Source organism: Geospiza fortis, unplaced genomic scaffold (assembly GCF_000277835.1).
Source record: "Geospiza fortis unplaced genomic scaffold, GeoFor_1.0 scaffold381, whole genome shotgun sequence".
NCBI lineage: Eukaryota > Metazoa > Chordata > Aves > Passeriformes > Thraupidae > Geospiza > Geospiza fortis.
The window spans coordinates 3,670,918-3,693,420 of NW_005054348.1; the positions used below are offsets into that span (position 1 = coordinate 3,670,918).

Here is a 22,503-nt window from a genome sequence, read left to right on the forward strand (position 1 = left end):
GATCAAGGTAAGGCAAGCAGAAGCACAGTATTTAATGTATAAAGATATCCTGTTTTATATGCTGGCAGGGTGATGTATTCTGTGTTGCCTTTCCTTGTTTAGTGATTTATGACACTTCAGTTGCTTCCTCTGCTGTGCTGACATGAAGTTCTTGGGAGAACAGCCTATATTTACTGAATTTTTTTTCTAAAGTGATGGTATCCAGTTTAGAAGACACCAGTGTATAAGAAAGTTTGGGGTTTTTTTTCCCCAAGGGGTATTTTTTGCACTTACTTTCCTGAATCCTTCCTGAATTTCACCTCCTGTTTTGTTGTTTAGGCAGTTGATATCGTTTTACACCCCTCCCTGTGCCTTTCTGCAGCCAGGGCTGGGAGGAACTGCAGCATATTTAGGTATTGCAGGTAAACACCATCCCTCTACTCCTTCACCCTTGTTTCCCAGGTCATATAGAAATAGTACAGGTCCTCTGGGAATCCTTCTGGTAACACCCCATTATTCACTAAAAGGAGGTTAGTTTGCTGTAGTGAAGTTACAACTGGAATTTACTATTTTATTGGTCTTTACTTTTCCTGTTCCATTATTACCAAATGCCTTGGAAGTAACATCCATGGTTCAAGTGCTTTATATTTAAAAATGTTCAATGTTTGCATTAAAATTAATGGGTTGAGTAAATTTGCTTTAAGTCTCTGCTATAGCTTGGACAAAATGACATGTAATGACTCTTGAAGGCCTCCTAACACCTGGCACAGACTCAAGAACAACACAGGAGTTCCTATACTGGAGTCCTGACTTTGTCATTTTCCTTAGTGAAAATAGAAAATGGGAGTTGTCTCACTCATGAGCCAAGGCTATGCCAAAATTATATTGTAAGAGGTAATAAGATACACATACATTATTTTTACCTGTTTAGTCCTATAGTTTTATAAAAAACCTTGTAAACATGGAAAATAATATTCCACTGCAGGACATGAAATGTAGATGAAGATACTATCAACTAGCTTTATTTTCAGTTTGTCTCATATGGCAACTTGAATTTTGCAGATTTCTGGTTTTTGCTGTGTCTTTTACTCTTTCTACACTCACATCCTGCTACTTTGAAGGAACACACCCACTGAAAGACAAAGCTAGTAATAAATGATGCTTCCTCACCATTGAGACTTAGAGTTCTGCAATTCAACTTAGAATAGCTCCATATTAAAACCCCAGAGAAAACTTGCCTTTGAAGAGCAAAAATTCCAGTGCCAGCCCCCCTGCCTTCCTCCCTGCCCCCCCACCCCTTCCCTTTGGGAGCAGCTTTCTGGAGAGAGTGATGGAATTCTTCAGGGGCTCAGTAGGGAACAGAATTTGCCAGTGATAGGAAGATTGAGTCCCTTTGAGAATTTTTTTTCCTTTGAAAAATCTGTTACACTTTTTTTCATCATCTAGCCCTCATTTTTAAGGAATGGTTATCTTGGTTTGGGAACCCTTAATTAAGGCCTGTCTTTACAGAGGAAGTAAATTCTTGTTTTCTGGAGTAACTCTCAGTTGTCTTCATGGTAGCTATATCACATTGCTTGTGTTGATCCTGGAAATAAAATATACCGATTGTTTTACTGATGTTTGTGTTCTCCAAGTGGGGGGATAAATTGACCAATAGGCTTGAGGGCAGAGCAGGCATTCAGAGAGGTAAGTAGCTTTTTGTGAGGCCACTCCATGCAAACATTTTACCTGGAGTACAGATGATGTGAGCAGCCTTTTGCACACAGTGGGTGGATGTGAGCACAGTGCTGTTCATGGAGCAGCAGCTTTTTTCTTATCTTTTGTTGCAAATCTGTGTGCTGAGAGTAACCCACAATGTCCAAGATGTTTTGTGGTGTGGTTCATTAGGGGGCTGGAGGACACCCAAAAACAATTACAGCTGAGGCCTGCTGAGGTATCTCACTTGTTAGTGCTTGCAGCTTGATTTCATGGGGTTGGTAGCAGAGTAATCGCAATTAAAACCCATGCTGTGGGGCTTGCTCCCCTTGTTACTGCAGCACAGGCTGGCAAGTGCATCCACTGTCCACAGGTCCTTGCCCACTCCTCCCCTTCCTCCCTTTTCTTCCCTACAGCCTTTCTCTGGTTTCACAATCAGCTTTCCTCTTGATTGCCCATCTCCAAACAAGTGTGACTTTGAGAGAATACCAAAAAAGTTTGGGGATTTGTAGTGTCTTTAGTATAAAGATACAGGGCCCTTTACTACACATTGTAGAAATTAGTAAATCAGTTGGCTGCCCACAGATAATTTCTTGAAGTGCAGTCTCCTATTTAGAAACTGCTACCCAGTGTTAGTGTCAATACTAGATACAAATTTAGGACATGTGTTATTTATTTTCAACAATTTTGTGGAAAATTTCTTTCAAAATACAGTCTCCGCCTGAAAGACTATTTCTGCCAGTCCTGAAATCTGAAGTGATTTCTTGCTAACTTGAAGGGGAAGTTGAATGTGTAGAAATCTGGAATCTTAAGATTTTTAGAATTGGCTGCTGTTCTGTTCCTCCCTTAGTTCTTGTGGTACTTGGTGTTACTTTCTCCCTTTCAATAATGCAGGCTTTTGACAATGTCCTTCTGGTGTCTACTTTCTTCATCTTCCTTTCATGTCGCTGTATGTTGTCTGTCGGTCAGTAATTTCCACTGCTGTTGCCTGAGTTGATGATGAGTTCATACCTTGGGTATGAGTTGTTTTGGGTCATTTGCAGACTGAGGCAAACACTTTGTCATCCATTATGCTCTTGCCTCTTTTTTTTCTTCTTTAATTGGCACAACATTAAGCTGGGAACAGGCTTTACTTAAGCTCTGCAGATCTTGCATGTAGGTTGCATAAATATGTGCTGTGGAACAGTCCTCTTGTTCTGACGTGACACCTCTGATCTAGGCTACTATTGCTAATCCCCACAATCTCTCCCCAGTGAGTACTGTAGATTGCAAAGCCCTAGCTGTCCTTTGGTTTACCAGGAAAGTTTCTGCTGATTGGATTTTAAAGGACATACAGATAAACCTTTCTGCAGAAACACAAAAAAAGGAGGTGTGCATATCCTGTCTTGAAATCTATTATTTCTAGATGGGGTGTGGAATAGTGTATTTCTCCTTCTTACTAAATACAGTGCTTTTAAGAAGGTTTAAGAGTGTGTAAGTGCTGGCTGCATGCTAACACAGCTGATGTTGAGATTTTTGACTTTCTGTGTGAGCATTTGAGGGGAGAGGTCCTGGTTCTGTGTTCTTCTGAATGCCTTGGCAGGGGGGGCAGGGGCCGTGGGGGAAGTCTCCATGACAAGTTGGTAAAGAAAACCTTTCTCGTTCCTGTCAGGTTTTGTACACCATGGCTTTTTGCTTACATCACCACTTTGTGTGGAGCTTGGATTCTGTCACTTTCTGGGAAATTTGGAGTTTGAGGTTAGCATGTGACTTCTAACCACAATACTTGTTGAGTTACAGAAGTCATAACCAATTTGGTTGACAGGAGCCTTGTCACTTAACATAAACAGGCTTTTTAGTTGTTCACAAGAAAGGACTAATCTATGGAGAAGCCTTGCCTTTTAGGAAGGGTGAACAGTTATATATATATATATAAATACTAATAAATACTATTTTTGTTGCTGCAATAGTGGCAAAGGTGAAAAGATTTTTTGATTGAATTGGTTTTTTTCATAGCAGCTTTCTAATGCCGAGTATAAACAGGCTTGGAACAAACCAGATGGGTCCGTTTTAACCAATTTATAGTTGATAATGCAGCATGTTCCATTTTTTCCAAGGCATGAGAGTGATGTGTTTTTCCATCACATTGGTCTCCTGGGCCAGTGGTTATGATGGATGGGAAGACTGGGGAAAAAACCTGTTGAAGCAGTACCAAGGAGCTCTGCAGGAGGTCCCAATGTAGAGATGATCTTGTTGCTGTCATGAACATAAATTCACTGTATGGTCAGTTGAATTGGCATTTCAGAAGACAGTGGGACTTTTGTATCAGCCAGACAAGCACAGGCAGTTTCCTCAGGCGTTTTTTCCTGGAGTCAGTGTTGGGTATGTTCAGATCTTTCTCATGCTCACAAGGCCTCGTGCTCTTAGAGCAAATAGATTGCATTCCTGAGCTGCTCTCCTTCCACTGAGCCAGTGCAGCCTCCCTGTTTGCAGCAGAATGCCTCCATAACCTGGGCTGACACGGCTGGCTCTGCTGGGACATACACAGAAGGGGTGGGTTTGGGAGTCACTTTTCCGACTTGGCATGCCAACATCAGCAGTCCTGCTCCTGGTGTTTATGTTCAGCATGTAGTGCTGCATGGCCTCAGCTGTTCCTCAAGTCTTTGCCCAAGGACTGGTGGGAATGAGACAGCTGGAATACCAGTAGATTTGTTTAATGCCTGCATGCATTTGAACTGGATACACTGGGTGATCTGGTTAAAACAACAAAACCCCTAAATGTTGTTTATGCCAGCTGGGAAAGAGGCCCTATTACTGGACTGTGGTGGGATTGTAAAGAAAAGCTTGGATGGAGACAGTTTATGTGTGAAACCCATAAAACGTAGCATGGGCAGAGTCAGCATTTCTTGCATTTAAATTGTAGGTGGCTTGAAAGCATATTACAGGCTGCTTTTTGCTGTTTGGCTTTAAACCTTAGTCAGACTTCTGTGCAGTACTACTATAAATTAAATCTGTCCATAAATAAATGTCTAATAGCATTTCAGTGCATAGTTACTTCTTTTTCTGTAATATATAAATAATTTCAAAGGATTATCTGAACTCTAATATTAAAGAGTCAATGCTATTGCATTTAATGTGAGGTTTGGGCATGCTGAATCATGTGTGTCCCCTTGAAAATAGCCTTAAAGCCTTCTTTAAAATCATTCTTGGCATGCTGTTTATGACAGTAAATCTTTCTGTGGTTAAAATCCAGAGGTACCTGAGGCCTAGATTTGGACATTTTACTGCAACTACATTAACATTAGCTAAACTTAAGGAACTTGCAGTGCACAAATATTTTCAAGTATCTGGCTAAACTTAGTACTAAACACACAATCCTGTTCCCATGCAGTTGTGCAACATTCAAATTTATATAAAGATACTTTTCCTACAAGCTAAATTTCATTTATGTGGCTATTTTGTTCCCTAAAACAGAAACAAAATTGCAGTTTTAAGTAAGAAATTAATCTCGCTCCTAGCAGTTAGCAAAATGATTGTGTATGGTTTATCTTCTAGGGGAAAGAAATTCTAGGCTTCTCAGTATGTATAGTTTTGAAGAGAGAAAGGCAGAGACGATGAGTGACATTCTTTAAATGGCAAATTTCTCAGCCATTTACTTTCACAGGTAATACAGTAAAGTTTGGTTCAAAAAGAAAAACAAAAAGCAACCACCTCTTGCCCACTCTTAATTGTTAGTGTTTCTTCTTTCCCAGCCTCTCCTGGTGCTAAGAAGTCCCCAGGCTTGGTGTTTAGGCTAATGTGTGTGCTTTATCTTTAAGGTAGTGTGTCACAGGATCATTAAGGTTGAAAAAGATCCCTTAAGGTTGAGTCCAGTTGTTGTTTACCCAGTAGATCTCACACAACTGAAGAAATTCACTGATAATACGTAATAATCTAAAAACAGGTAACCTTGCTTTTTTGTGTGCTGTGCATCAGTGTGCCTGCTGGTGTCAGTTGGTTGGCTCTGGAAATCTGGTGTGCACAAAGTGCTGTCAGAATATATTTTAAGTGATGTAGCTGAATGAGACTTCATACTGTTTTAGTGCACTGTTGTAATTTGCTTTAGTGTTATGTTATTTTTAGTTTCTAAAGATGTTGCTCTGTGCCCTTTTTGAATGGGTAGTGATGAAACTAGGAAGTTGAGTAGTCTTATGCGAGAGCAGAAAGCTCTGCCCCATCTTAGGGAAAAAAGTTTCAAAGTACTTATTTTCTAAATGGTTTTATTCATTTCAAAGCAATTATGGTGTTAAATTAAAAACAGACTCTTAAAATCTGTGTTGACTGACTTACTTCTCTGTCAAATTTTTATACAGCGCGAAAACAGTGAGTCATGAGTCTGCTTCTCTTGAAGGGAACGGGGAGTTAGCCATGGAGGCCTGCCAATTCTACAAACATATTTAATATTATTCAACAGTGGTTTGAATCTGAAATGTATTGGTCAACTTATTTAATCATACTCTAGACAGATTTAGACTGACACAATCAAGTATGCTTTAGACCCTTCCTAGCTGCAAAGCCAAGTGTTGTGTTTGCTCCTCAGCTTTTAAGAAAGAACTTTCTGCCTCTGGTGATGGTGCTTTTCATCTACTTTCTTTGGGAAGCCTCAATTAAGTATATCTGGGGGATTTTTTTGTTTGTGTCTTCTGTGTTGACATTTTTTTTTAAGTTTGCAGTAGACTTTGATATCAAATCTATCAGATTGTGTTATATTGAACCTTAGAGGAGGGAGCTACTCCTTTTTTGAAGCACTGGCATATCTTGGATGTGTTTATATAAATGATTCTTTTTTCTCTCTTTTTTTTTTTTGGGGGGGGGTGGGGGGAATGCAGGTGGTTTAGACTTGAAGACATTGTCTGTATTTAGAGATATGTCAGATAAACTTTTATTTTTTTAATTATTACTCTAAGTCAGTGCACACAGCTCTCTGTGTACATTTTTAGATTCGAACTCCATTTTATTTTCCTGATAAGCAGTTAGATTAAGTTAATGGAAACTAGGGCTTCATAAGATTGAAGGACTGCAGGTGTATTTGCAGTGCCTTCACTGGCTCAATTTTAAAACAGCACCTTTTTGTTAAACTGGCACAATTTTGTGAATAGGCACATCCCACCTAACCTGGCTAGCAGCCTGGAAAATGCCACTGTGTCTGTTACAGAAGATACAATCTTTCTTTTTCCTTGCCGTTTGTTAGCTGACTCAGCCCTCTCTTTGCCTTTGGAGATTTGAGACTTGCAGCTTTACAAGCTGAGGTATAGGAGAGCAGAAAAGCTCATTAATGTTTAAGCACTTTTATCAGTTTAGTAGCAGTGAGAGCCGCAGAACTTCAGCTGGGAAGTGTTTTGGATCTTCCTGTTATATGTGTCTTTAGCACTGGTTTCAGTTGCTCATGGGCTCACCTTTGGAGATGTGTTTCCCCAATTGCCATGCTCTCCTCAGGGCTCAGTCAAAGCCTCCATGCAAGGAACATGCCTTCTGCTGTCCCCATGTTGAGAGTCAATACCATTTCTCCCTGGCTAATGCCTCTTGCTCGATAGTTTCATAAGAGCTTCTCTATCCTATTTCTTATTTGTTAGATGTATTCATCAAAGCCTAAGCACATCCCACGTGCACAGTCATTTCCTGAATATCAGACTTAAGCAACTGCAGTTCTGTGTTTTTTCCTGTGCCATGTGTAAGAATTGATGAATTATCTAGACTTATATGCACATTTATTCAGAAATTCAAGAGCTGAAGAGCATTTCTTGGAGTCTATGGGCATGCATGGATTAAAGGAGTGATACTTGAAAATGAACTTTGTGTGGTCCTGCTGTTGAGCACAATTAGAATTGAATGGTAAAGGGAGAGTACCAAACTAGTTGTTGCTACAGGGAAAAATACCTGAGCTGGTTTTTTCTCCGTGGCACCATGGTTACATTCAAGCTGTTTGGATCCAAACTTCATGTGGCTCTGCTGGCCCTAGAGAGCTCTGCTGAATGTGGCCACTGAACCAGCATGGAAACTGCTGCCTTCTGGCTTGTGTCACTTTATTAGGATGTTTGAAGTGAATGTCGTGAGCCGGTAAATGTCACATAAAAATGAAGACAGGAATAAAGCCATGACTTGAAGAGGAATTAACTGATGGTTGGCAAGGCTTTTTCTGAAATTTGGGCTGAGAAATCAGCATCTGATTGGCAAGTTAGAAATAAGCAATGTATAAAGGTATTAATATGTTGTGCCAAACTTTTGATGGTATGGTATGTTACGTTGCTTGATTGTGTATGCTTATGAAATGTGGTTCTATCCAAAGCAAGTAGAAATCTTGTGTTGGCCATTGCATTGAAGAGCTTGGGAAGGAGGGGCGTAGGTCAGGTTACTGAACTCCCTAGAAGGTCATGGAAGATGTAATCCATGTACATAGCTGTGTGCTGATTCTATTAATAGTGTAAGCAGCTATGTCAACTCTCAGTTTTTCCTCTCTCTCTTCCTGTCTGAGTTCATTTTTCATCTCTGTTCTGAGTTCAGTTTGCCTTCACTTTGCCAAGCTTTCCAACTTTGCTGTTAAAACTTGGCAGGATACAAGAGAGGGTGACCTGTGTTTGTCATCCTTGCCTTCAGTTGCTTGGGTTTTTTTCCTGAAAGAGCAGATTACTCTGTTCTTACAAGAAGATGGCACAAATAGCAAGTGTATGCTGCAGTTAGGGTTTATTAGTTTGGGTGGTTGTTGGTTTCTGTTTTGGTATTTGGGTTTTTCTTGCCTTCACTCTGCAGCTGGGTGTTTACCATATCTGCAGAGAAAAATGCAGAAGAAAATAATGGTTCCTAACTCCTTTGCTAATGGACAAATTGAATGGCTGTAGTGGTAATTTAATATTAGGAGAAAGGGCTTAAAGATCAGTGATTCAAAGCTGCTGCAACATGTCAATTTTTTTCTTTATTTTAGTTTCTAATTTAGAGTTTCCTCTCTTCTCTTGAGGATGTGTAATGCCTTGATTAATTTTTAAGATGCTAAGTAGCAGTTTGCTTTTCCCTTGCATGTTCTGCAGTTGATGATGACTGCAAGGCATGAATTTTTAATAAAAAATCTTTCAAGGGCCTGATATTTCTCTCCAGCTTTTCTAGTTTCACATTGTTGACGTATGTGAAAACTTGATTCTCTAGCATTGCTTACTAAACCGTGGAGGATAACAGCAGGAAATTTTACTCAGATGGAAGTTAGTATAGAAATATTTAGATTAGCTGTATCTCAGGTTTATTTTACCTTTTTTTAGATTGCTCTGTTTTGGGTAAGGCTGACAGGAGTTTCTCCCTGTTGACATTTTGTTTCTAGTTGCAAGTTTCTGTCTATGCTTGTGAAGGATTTCTGTCCTAAATTTGCCCTAAACCAGGACACTTATGAATCCAAGCCAAGTTGTACCATGCTAGCATGTGTAAGTCAGTAATCTTGATCCTCTTCACAGAAGGTGATACTAAACCAGTCTTTTGTTCTTTTGATTTGACTGTTACTTTGTTCAACTTGTGAAAAATCATAGCTTGATGTGTGCTTAAAATGAAATATATTTCCTGGGAGCTCTTGTTTGTCAGGGATTAATAAATTTTTGAAATAGAAATACATCACAAGCCAGACAGGGTTGGGTCATTTTTAAATTTAATTCTATTTTTCTTTGGTTCTTCATTGTAGTGGTGTGTGAAGTTTTTTTCTTTGAATAATCTGTCAGATGTCCAATGCCAAGGATTTCCAGTGAAGTCTTTGTGAGCACATCTGATAAATTTTGGTAGGAAGTCATCGGTCTTGCATTTAGACATCTTGTTTGGCTCACTGAGATTTGCAGTTCCTTCAGCAAACAGCAAAAGTGACATCTCCTTGACTGATGCAGCTTTAATCTGAGATTAACAATAAAGTTTAAATATATTAAATATTTAATATATTTATTTAATAGATTAATAGAACATGCATCCTCTCCAGTATATGTTTGTGGTTTTGGGGGTTTTCCCTCCTTAGAGAATTTTGTGTTCTCATTTAACTGGTATTCTCCTCTCTTTCCTAAGAGTTTGCTTTGATGTTTCCTTTTTTTTTAAGGAGAGATACCTAAGCTTTCAGGCATCCAGCTGTGAGGGGAATGGAGAGGATAGAAGATAAAGCTTCAGTTTGTTTACCTTCAAGTCTTCCTTCTTTATAGATGGGAGAGGCTGTCATACATTTGTGTGAAAGGAGGCTGAGATTAGTCCCAAACAACACAATGTTTTCAGCTGTACTGTTATGCTGTGCCTCCCAGGGCTGTCTTAGTTGATGTCTTTACATAGTAAAAAAACTGTATGGATATGGTTTATTCCCTCTGATGCTACCTTTGTGCATTTTATTATTAATTAGAGTAATGTCTGACACACTAAGGATGCCTATTCTTAGCAGAAAATCTGTGGTTTCAATTAGTTCTTCTGTTAACAACTTAATGTTGCTTTTTGATCTGATGGCCTTATTTTCCAGACTTAGAACATTTGCACACAGAACATCTGTATACAAATAGGGATCAGCAGGAGCTTTACCATGTGAGTACTTCAGACTTGATAAGACACAAGCTGGGCAGATATCAGTGTGGGGAGGGCACCTTCATGCTTTCTTGATTACTCATGAATTCCAGGGGGTATCTTAGGACAGCGCTCATGTGCTAGACACGAGTGCTCAGCCTAAAACGGAATGCTCTTGGGTTAAAGAAGGTTAATATTAAAAGTTGTTGGCACAGGAATCCTGTGAGTGAACAAATCCAGTGTAACTTAAGTACATTCTTTGCAGAAAGTAAGTTTACTGAATGCTTAAGAATAGTAATGCCCAAGAAGGACAAAAGAGGAGGCTCCTTTTCTGTTAAGAAAATGCAAGTAATACCTTGAGTTGAATTAACTGATTGCTTCTCTGGGACAGCTGATGAGCCACCCAACTGGGTGTCTCTTTGTTTTGGAAGGCTAGGAACTTTATTGTTCATAGCCCAAAATGTTAGAGAATCTTTGACTTTGAGGTCTCAAATGCCTGGCTGTACTGACCGCCACTAACAGTGTTTGGGGAAAAAAAATTGCCACAGACAAAAATTTTTCTTACTTCTTGATATACATGTCTTTGCTTTCTTATTTATACCGTAAAATGTTAAAACAAACAACAAAGGCTTTGTTATTTATGTGGATCACTTCTTTGTCCTGTCCACATGGGTAATCTTGCACTACATGACAGTTTGGCATGAGCTCACTTCATACTGTTGCACAAAGCAATATATGTCCCATGTCCAATAAATCGTTACATTTTGTACCTTTCCTTATCATGTGTTAACTGGGGACACGGCAGGGGCAATGTATGTTATGCTACAGCAGCTGAGTTGCAAATTTATTTGCTTTCCAGTTTGCTGCTGAGGGCTGAATGATTCTCAGTGTTATAACAAATACATATTAGATAAGTTATCGCAGCAAAACTGTTTCTCATCGCTTGGCATTGATGATAGGAGGTGTTTGAGACTCTGAAGTGAAAAACAAGAGGTCTTTTTAAAAAAACTGAAAGTATTTTAGACTCAAATAGTTGTATGAAATGGATATGGCTGCTCTTTATGTGAAATTGGTGACAACTGGTGTTTCCTCAGACATTCCAAAAAGTGTTGTTGGTCCTCTATTTCTTCAGCAGTGTGGTGTGAAGTATTGTTTTGTTGCCTTGGAGTCTAACTCCTCATTATTAAAATGAGAATTTACATTGCTCCAGCTGCTTGATCTCAAAGTTCACCTCATTCTGAGAGATTTTTAGTTTTCACACAGTATCAGGGTTTAATTTGCATGATATGTCTCAGCAAAGCCCCTTAAAGTAAAACTTTCCTGCTATTAGGAATACTGTTCCAGAGTTGCACCTGGATCTGCTTTCAGAACTGTTCATGCTCCATGAGACCTTGGTATGGTTTATGTGGTACATGGGACTTTTTTATCAAGATTGTTGGCTTTCAGTGGAAACCAAATATCTTCCTCTTCCAGCCCAGCTTTGCTTTTGTTTTCTTCCTTTTTTTTTTTTCCCTAAGAAAGGAAATTACAGAACCCTATTACATTATTTGGTATCTTTAACTCACTGTTTTGATTTCTGTGGGTTTATCTTCCTGAAGCAAAACTGATAAGTCACAACTTTGCCAAATATTAGATCACATTCTTGATATGTGTAAAATTTTCTTAACATGAGGCCTGTAATCATAAAGGCATTATGATTACAGCAAAGAGGCTAGGAAGCTGAAGCCTAATGAAAATTAGAAGTATATTTGGATTTTGTATTTTTAAATACTTTTCATGCAGTGTAGTTACTTCCAAATGATGTGAATGAAGTTTGGCTTTATTTTTAGGGTTCTTTAAAGTCACAGGCTTACAACTTGGCAAGTACTAGACATAGCTACTAAAAATTGCTGTTTCCATTAGTAGAGTATATATGGAAATAAAGATTTTTAAAAGGCTGCTGCTATAGCAAAATCCATTCTGCTTACATGTGATATTCAAAAATTTTATCGATTGAACTGCAAGTACTTTAAACTGTTTCTCAGTTTGCACAAGGCACAGTTTATCCAGTTACCTGCACTGAATGTATTCCGTAACACTTGCAAGTAATACAAAGTGTGGAAAGCTGTATTTATAGCATATAAAAGGAGGGGGAGGAAATTAAAATTACCAGTCTAAAGCAAAAAAATCACTTTATTGGGAAAATTTTTTTTGTGTATTACATTAGAGGTGAAAGAGTTTGCAATGCAGAGCTCAGACTTAGAGTTCTAACTTAACTGGGCTAAATCTAGACAGGAATGTTTGTTTACATTATCTTTTTCATACAGCAGGCAGTCATTGATATTAGCAGTATGTTGGTTGGTTGGTAGAAAGTCACCTTTTGGTTGGTTTTTGGTTTGGTTTTCTTTTTTTTTTTAATTCATGCTGCGATTTCTTGCAGGTAGGATATTGTCACTGTGAGTACTGTGGTGACAGTGGGTGACCTGACTTGGCAAACTTTGTTCTGATCTCTTTCAATAAAGTGAAATAGTTATTATTTCTAGCAAAGGCATAAAGATACAGAGATGTGCTGTGCAATGAACCAGCCACGTGCTCTGATAGCTAATCAAGCTAATCAGGCCATCTGGGAGCAAGAGCCACTTTGTTTCACACGCACATCCGTGTGTCTGAAGACTCAGAAATCGCCTTCCAGGGGGCTTTCAAGTCAGCTGAGCAAAGTGCAGCATGGGAAGTTTAACACACTGCTGTACTGGGAGTCGTTTGATGTCAGAAGGTTATTGCAGATTGCTGCTCGGTGTCTGTTTTCCATTTCTCACTTCTTGTCTAAAAAGGATGTTTTTGTTGTACGTGTAGGTTTGTTTCAACAAAAGTTCAAAGACCTCCTATGTACAGGACAAAACACAAGCCCAAGAATGCTCTTGGGGTGATCGAGTAACATGGGCTACTGGTTTTGTCTAAAAGTCTCCTAAAAATAGAAGTTTGACGGCATTTTTTGAGAAGGAATTCTTTGCATTGGAAACACAGGGGAAAAAAAATAGATAAAAAGATAGCTGTCTGAACTTGAGCCTGGAAGATTTCTTATCACAAGGAGAAGCTATTTAATTACACACAATACATTCTTCCTCTCTTCCATGTCATTCAGGGGAGGGAAGTCTGAGTGATTAGTCACAACGTGAGAGTAGCCCCACCTTCCATGCCTTAATTAAGTGTTCCTCTCAGTGTCTCTCATGCCTTTGTTGTCAACTTCTGTTTGAGTTCTAAACCAGTTTTTAACTAGAAAGAAAGCACAGCTAAAAAATTTCTTTGCACGTTATTTCTGGTTTAATTTTTCTATTGCTTATGTATTAATTACTTAATAATTAATGTAGATAAAATGTACACTTTTCCCACACACAGAGATAAAAGTAATTCTTGTATTTGATTATTTGACTCCAGGCTATGGTGGCTTGTTATCCAGGCAATGGAACAGGTTATGTGCTCCATGTTGATAACCCAAATGGAGATGGAAGATGTGTTACATGTATATACTATCTTAATAAGGACTGGGATGCCAAGGTATGCAATGATTTCTTTCTAAAATGTTTTTTACCTCCATATATATGTATGTGTGTATATATATAGTTACTGCACCTTTGCTTGAGGTTTTTGTTCATGTCCTTATTTCTGTGCCTTAGTTGTGATTTTACATTGTGTTAACTGTAGTTGTCCTTTGCCTCCCTAATTCTGTTGTTAGTGAGAGCAGATAGAGATGAAGCATTTATTTTCAAGGTTTTGCATGATGTCAGCAGGACCTTCTTGACAGTAAGATTGGAGGAAAGTGGTAAATGCCTCCCTATACACACTGAGAAAGGCAATTTCATACATTCTTATTTTAAATTTTCCTTATATTCCTGTTGAATCTTGAGTTTGCTCTGTGTGGAACTAGATTGCTTATTTGAGTATGCTTATAAAAAGAAAGATGCTATAGCTTGGGAGCATTTTCAAATAAGCCAAGAGTTACAGTCATTGCTACATCAGTATATATAGTTCAAAGCAGCACAAGTCTTGTATCACTGTAGGTACAGGGTGTAGAACAGTTTTATACCACAGTTCGAGTAGTCTAAGAATTTACTGCTAGTGGCTATGATAAAGTGAATTTTTAATAAGGATTTTCCTAGTGATTCAATGGACTAGTTAGATTTGAAGAACAGATGAGAGAGAGCTTAATGAGACCATGAAAGAGTAATGCAAAGATAGCTTTGCTCATTCTTTAATTTCTCTGCCATTAATGATGGAAAAGTTTATTCTCATAGTGTATGGGGAAAAAAACCAAGATAAAACTACTGATGCTTCATCATGCTAAGAGAGTAGCATGTGGAAGAGTACATGGGAGCAGTCAGATTCTGTGCATAGCATCCACCACATATGGACAACACAAATTGCAGACGAGAGTTATTTTCCTTTTTTCCCTAATAACATATTTGCATAAAACTGATAGATCAGAAAGCTGAGTCAGATGGATACACGTCAAGCTTTCTGTTTCTGATGTGCTCTTTGACATGTCAAATTGAATCTTACAAGTAGAAAATATTTTTTTTTGCCATGATAGCATCTTTGCATGTAAATGGACTGATTGTACTAAACATCTTAAAGTGCAGCTTTGGGGATTTTTAGCTGATTTATGGTTTCTCTCTTGGAAAAAAAAAAGAATACATGCCAGAGTGTAGAAGTCCAGCAAATTGCATTTTCACAATCATTGTGAGAAATTTACAAGCTGGGTATTTAATTTATGAACAAAGGCATTTATTTCCTGCAAAATCTATTTCGAATTACAAATTAATATACTACCAAGTATATTGTTTATTGGAAAAAGAACCTCAAACTTTTTTAGGAGAAGAAATGGATCTAAATTGTCACTTGTTTGCTGACTTAGATCACAGATGCCCTGTCATTTATATCAAATTGCCTTGTTAGTACTTGCATTGTTAAGTCTGTTATGACATGAAGGTCTGTGATGGCCATCTGTAGTTAGATTTAACAACATCAACACCATCAATAGGAAGAAGTTAGTGTGACTTAAATATGGTTAACCCCATCTATTTGTGCTTATTTCTAGGCATACACAGATAGGTTCGACTGTTTTCAAAACCTGGAAGAGATCTAAATTGACCATGAGTAGTACAGATTCAAGCTTTAGTTTGAAGTTTCCTACTCTTTCCTTATTTTAATTACACATAAACTTGTACTGCAGTTAAATGAAATAATCTCTTTAATGGGGAAAGGTGAAACTCAGATGTGAAATAAAATGTTTCTCCCATCTATATTGGGGTGTTTTTAGCCACCTGTGTAATATTAGTCAGTCTTGTCCATTTTTGTTTTGTTAATAGTAATGCATCAACCCCCCCATCTAACTCACAGCTTTTACTTAAACATGAAAGGATGTAGCATTCTGAAATCATTCAGTGAAAAATGTGTTTAAACATTTTGTTAAATGAAATATATTGATGGAAAAGCCATAGATTCATAATTTCTATGGCACATGATAAAGGCTTTTGTTTCAGTTCCAAGTGTCCGAAATATTTTCAAATGTGATATTCAGAATTTTTAAATACAATGAGACATGGCTCTCAAACATTGTTTGTAAATATTTCATTTGCAGGTAAGTGGAGGCATCCTTCGGATATTTCCAGAAGGTAAAGCCCAATTTGCTGATATTGAACCCAAATTTGATAGACTGCTATTCTTCTGGTCTGATCGCCGCAACCCTCATGAAGTACAGCCAGCATTTGCTACAAGGTAGGAGTGATGGACTCTACTGCATGGTGCCTATCTTAGCAAGAAATGAGAAATTAGGACGCTGTGAATTATTACTCCTGACAAAAAGGAGAGTGGTTTCTGCTAATGGGTGATTAGGCTTCCACTGTGTTGCTGAGTTTGTAGTGTTGCCTGATCTCTTATTTTGGAAAAAACCTCTTGAGTGTGTAGGTGGGGAGTTTCTGAGCATGTGCTTGGCAGAACTCTGTGGGAGCACACAGAGCCATATGCAGGCCCCAACATAGCCAAAGGGTGCCATCTTCATTATTTCTCTGTAGTGGCTTTATACCCTTCTGACTTGCTTTTGTCCTTACCATCCTACTGTGTTACTGGAAGATTGACTGGGTACTTCAGTTTAATGTTCCCTCTTGTTGGCAGGGAGCTGTCAGAAAATAATAATTTTCAAGCTAAGCTACCATATCTAATTTGGGAATTAGGTGAGGGTTGTGGAACAGAAACAACCATCAATACACAAATATTTTTATGGCGTATTAGGGGAGTTGTTCCCAATCTGAAACACAGGGGTACTTGATCTCTCTTTTGTCCCTCAGTGCAGGGCAGTGGTTGATGCTAAAGGTACCTACATTGACTGCCCCCCCAATCCCCCATGATAAGTGACATTTCCAGATAGTGGCAATAGGTAAATCATTTGATCCAGACTTCCTGTTCCCCATGTTTTAACATGTTTGGATGGCCAGAGCACGGAACATTGACTGGAGCTGTGAGATAACACAGCTGCGTTTGCAAGAAGTAACTTGAAACTTGAAGCATATCCTCTTGCAGCTTTTCCAGAAGCTGTACCACTTTCCCCTCCCCCTCTCTACTCCCAGAAGAGTCATGGTGAAATGCCATTTACTAAAGCTCCTTAAAGTCTTTTCTCAATAGATGGCAATTTGTATTTAAAACCTCTACGGACAGTGGAAAACCAAAGGAGCCGTGTAAGAAGGGGTAGTAAATTGTCCCTTGTGGCAAATATCCAAAAAAAATGATACTGCAGTGTGACTCAGTGATGAACTTGACCTAGTAAAAAGATGAGGTCACAGGGCAAGGTGATGTGGGCAGAGACTTTATTCTGGACAAGAACCATAAATAGCATTGGGAAAAAGACTGTAAACTTAGAGCATCAACGTCACCCTTTCAATGACTTTCCAGATAATACCTACTAGTAGGAAAAAGCCCCAAACCCGCTGCTTGTTTATGAAAACTTTGTCAGACTGTGGAAGCATCATCTTGTTTAGGTTGTGTTTCATGTCAAGTGTTTCACTGGTATTTTGCTTCATAATTCAGGAGTTCTTTTTTCTTCTGTTTCCTTAGGTACGCAATAACAGTGTGGTATTTTGATGCAGATGAAAGAGCACGAGCTAAAGTGAAATATCTAACAGGTAAGCTCTTCTTAATATCATGGTTACTTTTTTGTGGGAGAGTAGGTAAATGTAGCCTCATCTCATTGGCCCACCCTCTGCACAAAAAGAGAGAGAAAGTGGCATAACTCAAGTTAGGTTTTACAGGGAAGGTGACCCAGGGATTCAACTCCTGGGCAGTGATTCATGAAATCCAAGTCAATGCCTGTCCTGCGTATACTTCCTCTGAGGCCTGAGGGTGCTCAGTATTTTTACATGGGGGATACAGTTTCTCCCTACTCTTGTCTCCCTATGTGTGGAGGATGAATACACCAGAGACTGTAAGGTGCTGCAGAACTGAGAGCTCTGCAAATGGTGTCGATTGAATATAGGGATTCAACAAGTGAGTACAACTTTACTTGACTAGAATTTTTATATTGGAAAAACAGAAGCCTAAAATTAAAATCTGTATTCAAAGAATGGACTTACTTCCTTCATTTCCAATTTCACCTATCTAGCATCTGTTTTCCTTCTCTGGCTTCTCCCCCAAGAGGAAGTTGATCTAATTTTCCTGTTCAAATTAGCATTATAAGGAGAAACGGCCTAAGACTTCTGTCATGCTTGTAATTGCCATCACAATTTTGTGTTTATTACAATAGTTTAAAAATAACCCAAAATCAGGTGTACAACAAGTGCACACACACACACACACACACACAAACATGTCTTTGTCAAGAGCTCTGAAACCAATGATGTTGAAAATGTGTGCCAGTCATTTCCAGCTGAGACTTCCATTTATTGCTGTCTGGAGCTCCCAAGTAGCCCCAGAACTGTGTACAGTTCAGCCAAGTCCCTCTTGGTGCTCTCAGTGTCCGTGCATTTTGGGAGTGGTGAGAGCAGTGCAGCTCCTGCCTGGCTTTTGAAGGGAACCCCTCAGCTCCAGCCAGGCAGGCTGCCCCAGGGCTTGGTGGCACATGTCTGGCAAGGCACAGGTAACTTCCCAGGCAGTCAGCCTGCCTGGCCTCCACAGGAAGTCTGTCTGTATCTGAGCCAGCCTTCATGTCACCAGTGTGCAACTCTGCAGCTCCTGGAATCAGCCTTGCTGGATCAGAGCTTTGTAGCCTCTGCACAGCTTCAGCTGCTGCCCTTTCAAAGGGACCGCCGAGAAATGGCTGGGGTGGAGGGCTCAAGCCTGAAGGGAAGGTGCTCCCCCTTCTGCCCACCTCCCTTTCCAGGGTCCCCCTAAACTGCAAGCACTTAAGGAAGGAAGGCTGGGTTGTTTAAATTTCACAGAATCACTGAACCACTTAAGTTGGAAAGGACCTCTGAGGTCATGAAATCCAGCCGATGACTGAACACCACCCTATGAACTAGACAATGGCACTGAGATGGTGCTGCCAGAGATGGTGACTCTACTGCCTCCCTGTGCAGCTCATTCCAATGTTTAATCACCCTTTCTGTGAAGAAGTTCCTCCTTCAGTATTGGTTTTCTCTGTAATGGGTTTAAATCACCATATTGTTGTGGTTTCAGTTTCCAATTGAAATTGAAATTGCATTCTTTGCTCTGTATCTGCAGCAAGAATTGTGCAAGATGCATATTATTTCTACAATAATAGGTGAAATTATAGAATGAAATATCATAAAATAGAAACCTATTCATTTTTTGGATAAGTGTCAGTCTAACTAAAGCCATGTAGAATATGTGTGAGTTTTTCTTGCTTATGGGATGTTGTGTTTTGATAGTAAAATTTTATTCTGGCAAACGATGTAGACTGTTAGACTGTACTTGGATAAATGCTGAAAAATACCATTTTCCTTTTCATATTTCTGCAGGTGAAAAAGGTGTGAGGGTTGAACTTAATAAACCTTCTGACTCAGTTGGGAAAGATGTTTTATAAGCCTTTGATTTAGCAACTCCCCTTGCTGTTCGCCCTGATAAATCTCTATGCTATCTATTAACTTTTGAATGTGAATAACAAGATAAAGGAAAATCAACAACAAACATCTTAATACGGAAGCAAACAGTGTTTCAATGTTGCATCAAAAAGAAGGTTCTTTGACTGCTGAAGCATTGTACTATGTGATTGTGACTCCAGGCCTGTGACTGCTTATGTGAAGAAGATAAGCAATCAGTAAGAAACACCATATGCATCTGGACATAAATAAGTGCCCTACATAGAATTTGTCCATCCTTATATTTTGCCAGACCTGTCATTCAGCTGAATCCATTTCATCTCTCCCTTTTTTTATATGGTAAAAGTTTGGATTTTGGGTAATTTTTGTATGACCAGGTACAGTTTATCAAAATTGAGTCTTAAAAAAAAAAGAAAAACTGATAAAAAGGAAAAAAATTACAGTATTCTCCAATATAACGTGGATCTATTTTTGTAAAACTGTTCATACTGTTCTCCTCTGCCATGAAAGACCTAATTTAATGTAAGGGTTGCCAGTAACTGATAATCACTTTAATTTTTTTTTACAACTTAATTCAGAAAAGGAGCACTTTAATTACCAGCTAAAAATCTGATTGTTTTATATCATATCTCACACTAATCTTAACTTTTAAAGATTGCTGCTGTATTGGTTTTTTTTTTTTTTTGACTATGTTCTCTTGAACCTTATTAACAAAAGCAAATCAGTATCTTGCTATTAGTAACATTCAGTTTGTGGTTTTGTATGTTGAATCCACAGAGGGGAAGTTTCTGTCTCTCTTCTTTTTTCTTTGGTTTCTTTTTTTTTATTTTTGGAGGGGGGATGTTTGTTTGGTTTTTTTTGTTTTTTAAGTGACTGGCACTAAGTGAACGTGACACTATCAGTTGCTGTCATTGGCTTTGGGGACCTAGTAAATACCATCGAGTTACAAGAATATACAAGGGCTTTCCTAGGCTATTAGAGGTACCCAGAACCTCCTTACTTACTTGACAGAAATTTTTTGAGCTTTCTCCGTTTTCTAAATGATTCTTGCCACCCCCCTTTCCCTTGTATATAAGTTAATAGAATATCTAAAATTCGCTTTTTTAGATTTCCTTTTCCGATGTTGGTGTCCCATGCAGTCTGTAAGTTGACACCTTGATCTATTATATGGTATCAAGGAGGTGGTCAGCACACTGAAGCTGAAGTGCATCACTCTGTAAGCTCCTTGTGCAATAATACGTCTTTAAATTTTCGCTGTTGCTGAAGGATTTCCCCAAAAAGGCACTGCCTTTTGATCAATACTGAGGTATATATTTAGTAAGAAAACATTTGCTTTCTTTTACATTGTTTTTATTTTATCCAGAAGATGAGATATCACAGAATAAAAGTGAGATGTGCAGAAACTGTGATATTCTTATTTTTAAGAAATGGATGTTTTGGACACAGACTTTTTTTCTTCTTCTTTCCTTTTTTTTTCCCTGAGCTTTAAAAGCTTGAGGAAACAAAAGCAAACTTATCAAAGACAGCATTCGTATTTACAGGAGTTTGGGGGTTGTTCACCTTACCCACTGCAGTTTTCTATCTGTCCCTTATTTCCTTACTTAGCCAAAACAATGTGAGTGTACAGAAATATTTCTGTATATATTACAACTTGTGACAATTTTAGCATCTGTATAGTTTGTATTCAATTAAAGACCCTTTCTATGGAAAGCTCAGTAATTTTTTATTAAAAACATTACTATTGTTCATGTAAAACATGAAAAAGCTAATTGTTTAGTAACAAACTGACAGAAGGGGAGAAAAATTCAGTATTGGTATATCATTTAGGAGAACCAACAGAAATCCCAGCTTTGTTTTGATTTCACTTTTCCTTTTTTTAGTAAGTTCTTGCCCTGTACAGTTCTCTTCCTCTTTCCTCTTTTCTTCCCAGAGAAACAGACAGGATACCTTTACTGTAAGTGCCTCTGCCAACCTGGCCAAGGAGTGCAAATCTTCATTACTGTCTGGTCTGCAGTGCTTTTAGGCTACCAGTGAAACAAGCAAAAAAGTCACCTCTTCTACTTCATCTTCATTTAGTACTGCCTTTAACAGAAGTTTGGTTTTGTTTTAGAAATGTAAGCATAAGCCTTTAAACTCATTTCAGTCCCTCTGTAATTCAAACTGCTGCAGTCAAACAGCGTATCAAATTCTAATCACACTGTAAGTTTGTGCTTGCCAGACAGTTTTAAAAAGTGCTTAATTTTTCACTCCATGTAAGTCATTACAACAGGGTCAACAAATCAGGTCAGCCATTTCTTCCATGTCCTTTAGAAACTGTTCATTTCATGTCGGTTGAATATTCAGTCTTGAGCATCACCAAGCAGGTCCTTGTTTTAAAACTATTTTTTAAACTGTCTTATGATCTGTATGTGTCTAGTCCTGGTTAAAAATAAAGCTTCATAATGCTATTTTTATTCATGATGTTAGCTGGCTGTGAAATATGAGACCTTTATCTATAGCAGGCAAAGAAATTCAGGATTCATTTACAGGTTGCCTATAAAGTTGTGTAATTTCAAAAGCAGTGTTCATTATGAAACATCTCCTCAAGTTGCTTGTAAAGCTAATCTAATTAAAAAAGATGATGTATAAAGGTTCTTGAAAACTACGTGGTTATTTGTAATATTTTTAACTTTTAAAACTACTCTGTAGCAACTAAGTTATGAATGCCTCCTGATAAAGGGGGTATGTGGAATTTTGGTTGTTTTGTTGTGGGTGTTTGGTTGGGATTTTTGTTTGCATTGGGGTTTTTTGTTGTTTTGGTTTTGGTGGGTTTTTTTTTTTTTGGTGGTGTGTTTTGGTTTGGTTTGGTTTTTTTTTTTTAATCAGAGCTGATTCTGCTCTGGAGAAGGATTTGGGACTTTTTTTCTTTAGACTGCCTACAGTTATCTGGGTGTGGTCACCATTTTCCTGATGATTTCCTCCCTCAAAAACAGAACCCTTTTCAGGCTTTCTGAAGAGTGATTATGATGTAGAGTCAGCTCAAGTTTTTTCACCACTTTTGACAGGTATGTGAGGTACAGAATGAGTCACATTCAAACAGGATGTGTAAAGTTTCATGGGATGTCCTCAGTTTTACATGGCTCCCAATGAATTGTGGGCCCTTGAGAGAGGTAGAGGCTGCAGGTGCAGAACTGTAAGAGATAGCACACACTATTCCTCCTCTTTTGATGAGCTTTTGGCTTTTTATTGGCTGTGTGGTTATCAAGGAAGCAGCTGTCCGGCTGGGCTTCTGACATCACTCTAG

General features: G+C 38.5%; 1 protein-coding gene across 1 annotated transcript in view; it reads left to right on the top strand.

Annotated features, from left to right (window-relative positions):
* EGLN1 (egl-9 family hypoxia inducible factor 1) overlaps positions 1-21,864 on the top strand; it is a gene marked incomplete at its 5' end in the record, with an annotated part of 33,344 nt that extends 11,480 nt beyond the window's left edge. Inside the window, 4 exons of the mRNA XM_005423205.3 lie at positions 13,609-13,728; positions 15,812-15,948; positions 17,281-17,348; positions 19,140-21,864. Of these exons, the coding sequence (XP_005423262.3) occupies positions 13,609-13,728; positions 15,812-15,948; positions 17,281-17,348; positions 19,140-19,204 (390 nt within the window). The remainder of the gene's footprint in view (positions 1-13,608; positions 13,729-15,811; positions 15,949-17,280; positions 17,349-19,139) is intronic.
* Positions 21,865-22,503: the final 639 nt, after the last annotated feature.